The sequence below is a fragment of the Leishmania donovani genome, chromosome 27 (assembly GCF_000227135.1).
Source record: "Leishmania donovani BPK282A1 complete genome, chromosome 27".
Taxonomy (NCBI): domain Eukaryota; phylum Euglenozoa; class Kinetoplastea; order Trypanosomatida; family Trypanosomatidae; genus Leishmania; species Leishmania donovani.
The window spans coordinates 133,377-138,414 of record NC_018254.1 but is presented as its reverse complement, the minus strand read 5'-3'; the positions used below and the strand labels follow the sequence as shown (position 1 = coordinate 138,414).

The 5,038-nt window shown below is 57.2% G+C and overlaps 1 protein-coding gene across 1 annotated transcript; it reads right to left on the bottom strand.

Annotated features, from left to right (window-relative positions):
- Positions 1-2,263: 2,263 nt before the first annotated feature.
- Positions 2,264-4,330, bottom strand: LDBPK_270480 (ATP-binding cassette protein subfamily D, member 1, putative; the record flags this gene model as incomplete). The annotated part of the gene is made up of 1 exon (XM_003861857.1): positions 2,264-4,330. One exon carries the CDS (start codon positions 4,328-4,330, stop codon positions 2,264-2,266), a length of 2,067 nt encoding a protein of 688 aa, XP_003861905.1.
- Positions 4,331-5,038: the final 708 nt, after the last annotated feature.

The window sequence follows — 5,038 nt, the reverse complement described above, 5'->3', positions numbered from 1 at the left end:
GGCACTCTCGGCCCTTGTCACCACGAGAAGTGGGGCTCCGGCGCTGGCAGGGGATAGGAGGGGGCGGGGGAGAGGGAGCCGCCTGAGCATACACCGCATACGGTGTGGGGTGTGCTGGGCGCTGAGATACTACGCAGAGTGAGGGGTGTCCCTCTGGTCAGCAGGGCAGCTGTTAAAGATGCAAAAAGAAAAGGAGCATCAGCATTAGTCGCTAATTGTTTGCGGGATGATGTGCAGACGGCGAGAGACACGCGCACCTGCATACGTTTATATATACACAAACCACATGCAAAAGGCGTTGCACTTTCAGTTTTCTCTTGCATCTCGGTTTTTTCGTGTGGTTACGAAGTTCTGTTTTCTTCTCTATTTTGTTTGGGTTTACGATGAGCGTTAGCGGCGAATAATTCCGGGATGCTCGGGCCGTGCCCGACGTTTTTTTTTTTCCTTAGTCTCGCATTCGCGCGCGTGTGTGTTTGCTGGCAAGAGAAAGAGGAAGGAGGCAAGAGAGCATACGCACACGAGAAAAAAAAAAGAAAAGAAATAGGTGGCTACCGATGTAAAACGTCATAGAGACCGGCCACAGACGAGAGCGGCGAGCGAGAAAACAGGGTGAAGTAAAACGGGAGTCGCGCTGCCCGGTCAATGGAGATGTTCATTGATATGGCAGCCAGTGGCACACCACGGCAGCCCATCAGCATGCAGAGAAACCAACACACACATCCGCACGAGAGTGCAAGATGATTGCACCTCCTGCCAGAAAGAAAGGTAAACGTACGACTCTTGCCAGCACCCATGCATCCCTCCTTTATCGTCTTCTTCCCGTTCCGCTCAGCTCTACTCTGGTCGCTCACAGGCCGCGCGCCGATAATCGAGCTCTGCGAACGGAAGCCCTTTGCACCCACACTTATCGTGCAGCAAATCTGCACCGATCTCTCTTCCCTTTTTCTTTTTTGATGCGCCTCTGCTCACCACCGAGACGACAAAGAAAAAGGCGAAGAGCAGCTAAAAAAAAAAATAAGACACATCTGCACGGAGGCACGAAGCCACCCACCACCAACAATGGAAAACAGCGACAAGGGGGGAAGATAAGCAACGGAAGGCAGCAGTGGCAGAGCGTGTGCGCGTGTGCGGAAGATAGGGATACATGAGGTGAAGGGAGAGTCAGGAACACAGCCACTAGCACACAGGAAGGAGAGGGGCAAAGGTAGACACACGCACGCACACACGCCTGTGCGCGGGCACAGAACACGTAAGTAGTAATAAAAATTTGAAGGGAGGGAAAAAGAGAAAAAGAAAAACCAGCGGCACGCACATGAGCGTGTGTGTGTGTGTGTGCGTATGTTCTTTGCTGCTGCTGTTGGTGGCGGTGCGGGGAGGAAGGAAGGGGGAGGGGGAGCGAGAGACGTCTGGCGTGAACAACGGAAGGGAGGCCAACCCATAAAAACCTCTAAACTGAAACGAAAAAAAAAAACAAGAAAACAAAACACGACGGTGGTGGAGGAAAAAAGGGGAGAAAAAGGGCTGTGCTCATGCAAGTGATCTGCGCTGGGCTATTCTCAGTGGGGAGGGGAAGGGAGACGGGTTTATGTAAGTGGATGCGGGCGTTGCGTGACAATGCACATGCCTGCCTGCGAGTGGCATGTATGTGGAGCTATTTCCTGCCCTCGCTCCTCTGAGGTCCGAGAAAGAGGAAGAGAGGGAGGGGGCAAAGGCGAGAGAAGGGCGGTAGCGAGCCAAACAATCGCGTTGGCGTCCCCTACCGTCCGCCCACCCACCCCACACACACGCCACGACAAAGAGAGCAGCGAAGAGACGTAAACAAGAAAGCAGAAAGCAAGACAATGGAGAGAGCAGAGGGGAGTGATGGCCGACTCTCTCACAACCTCACAACAGCAAAGGCAAACATCAAAGAACGCAGAGACATCGCACCACAGCGGCAAAGGGAAGACGAGTTAGCAACGCGAAACAACAGCAGCCGGTGTGCCGCGACCGAGTCGTGGACGTTGAAGCAGTAAAGCGCGCGCGCACCTTCGACATGTGTGTGTGTGTGTGTGTGTGTGTGTGTGTGTGTGTGTGTGCTGCGTTGCCGACGGGAAGGGGGAGGCCTTGGGAAAGAGAGGACAGAGGATAGCAAAGCCGTCGTGACTGTCAGTGCGTGCTATGACGAGTGGGGAAAGCGAACGCACTCCTCACCGGCTTTACCGTCTCTCCTCTAATCGCAATATACAGCACGTCGCGGCTGCCATCTGTCCCACGTCTGCGTCTACACAACTGCATTCTCCGTCTCGACACGTTCGCCGATCTTCACCGGATTGCGCACCTTCTCCACTGTCCACTTGCCGCCGTGGACGATGCGGAGGATGTTTGTGTGGTGCCGAATAACGACGTCGCGGTGGGTGACGGAGATCATGCGCACATTCATGCGGCGCAGGTGGTTGAGCACATCCTGCTCCGTGTCGTCCATCATGGACGTTGCCTCATCTAGAATGGCCACGGGCGTCTCCTTTGTACGATCCATGCGCAGCACATGAAAGAAGACGCGTGCCATGCTGATGCGCTCCTTTTGACCACCGCTGAGGCTGCTCCAGTCGTACGACTCATCGGTGTTGCTCAGGTCAAGGCCCATGACGGCGCTGTCGTAGCCACCAATGACGCACACGACCGTCTGCGCACCAGCCATTTCTACAGCCTCACTGATGGCAGCGCGAATCTCCGGCGTCGGCGCCTCTACGGCATCGGGGAAGCAGATCTGCTCGTACAAGGTGCACTGTGGAGCCATGTAGCTGTGCTGTGGCGACAACAAGAAGCGCACAGATGTGTCTTGGGAGAGCACGCCGGACTTTGGCATCCACAAGCCGCACAGCATGCGCAACAGCGAGGTCTTGCCGCAGCCGTTCTCGCCGATAATAACCCAGTCCTCGTCGCTGCGGAACTCCACGCTCATGTTAGAGAACAGCTGCTGCCCTGCCGGCGACTCCAGCACGACGTGCTCCATCTTGACAAGCGGGAACGTCTTCGCATCGGGAGCGTGGGCGATGCTCTTCATCTGCGTGTACACGAGCGGTGCACCGGGCAGAGACGCGTAGTTGGTGTTCTGGCGAGAGTGAATGAAGGTGCCGGCCGCGATGCTCTCCAGCGTATTGTCAAACTCCGACATCTTCGTCGCAAACTCCGTCAAGTGCGAGAGCTCGCGAAAGTTCACGACGAAGTCCTTCACGCTGGAGTTGAGATCCTCAATTAGCTGAATCTCGAGGTAGACGGCGTTGATCGAGCGATGGTAGGGCGAGCGGCGCGCCCCGGCGAAGGTGACGCACTGCGCCACTACCGTCATGAAGGTCGAGAAAGCTGACTCCATCATCTCGAAGTTGCCCTTCGCGAGGGCCATGTGATCGAGCGACTCCTTGAGCTTCGCGAGCGAGATGTCCAGCTGCCTGAGTATGTACTTACCGGCGCCGTGCATGGCAATGCTCTCCACGTTGTTCAAGTAGTTTGTGAGCATGCGGCGGTAGTCATCCTCGCGCGAGAGCAGCTGGGAGTGGATACGGCCCAATGCTGGAGCGGCACGGCGCAGCACAAACACTGCGGTGGTGGCGATACTGCTCATCATGAGGGCCGACTTCAATCCCGCCTGCTCCACGAGCGCCGCCATAGACGTCACACACCCCAGCGCAGGCAGCACAAAGTAGTACGGCAGCTCCGCGAAGTGCTCGGCGAACTCGCCACAGTAGGTCGAGATGGCTGTGTCGGCCGCCTCCAGACGGCTGTCCAGCATGGTTCCCTGGTAGTACACAAGACGGTTGTAGAAGCGCCGCTGAAAGGTGCTACTGAGGCGCTCGCGATAGCACCCAATCAGCCACGGTCGCAGGCCTTCAATGGCGCCGTTCGTCATGCCAGCGGTAAGGCCCACGGCAATGCGAGCTATAACTTTGCTCACGAACCGCGGCAGCCGCTCCGACGGCACGCCGTGCAGCATGGCGGCCAGCACCTCACCATTCGCCTTGGACACCCACACGCGCAGAACGGCTTTGACGGCAAACAGCAGGATGAAGATGACGGAACCGGCGCTCTCACGGCAGCGCCACGTTGGCAGGGCGATCCGGGCAATCTGAAAAAATCGGTGGCAAAGATCCCAGGTCACCTGCGTGTCGTCCTCTGTGTGCACTGTGGAGATGGTTTGACCGTACAGACGTAGATGGTAGCGCTGCGTCAGGAGGGCCAACGCGAATACAGCAGAAGTGCACGCTACCACGAGCCGATGGACGAGCGGCATCGAGTACACGGCAGTAGAAACGGAGCCCGACTTCTGGAGATCAGAATAAGGGCGCGGCATTGAAAATTCCACAGGCGCTGCGCCACTTGCGTGTATGCGTACAATGCAAGGAGAAGTGCAACGAAGCTTGTGCGTCCCAGCACGCCGCTCGAACCCCACTGGAACACTCGGTCGAAAGAGAAAAGAAAGAAAGGAAGCCGTAGATACGTGTACTACGCCTTCTAGGAAGCACACGAGAGAGAGGACCACGGAAGACACAACAACCAAACAGCACGCGAGGAAAAGAGGGATGGCACGGATAAATCGCCTGTAGCAGTGGCAGGGGAGAGAAGATGTGGTCAGGACGACCAGTGTCGATGGCGGTCAGCACAGCATCTGACGAGGCGCGTGCAAAACAATTCAAACCGATACATACAAAACGCACGCTCGCGCCTGCGCGCCTGTTTTCTCTTTTATGTTTTTTTTTTGTTTTCATGCTGTCCATTCTCTGTCACGGTGCATCGGAGCTTAGCTGCACTCCACGCTATGCCGGGCCCTGTCACGGGCACATCGCGTGGTGCCAAGCAGCCCTGCACACACACGCCCTACAGCAACGCGCCGGCTCAGCCATCCGAGCACGGCCCCTGCCTCATACTCCACACCACCGCCGCGCTCTGCAGGTCGCCGCACACCCGCACCCGTCACGCCGGCGCCCACCTGCTGTGCATCCCCGTAGGGGTGGCACACAGGCCCCCTCCTCCCCCCGCACCAGCAACGGCAGTCGGGGCC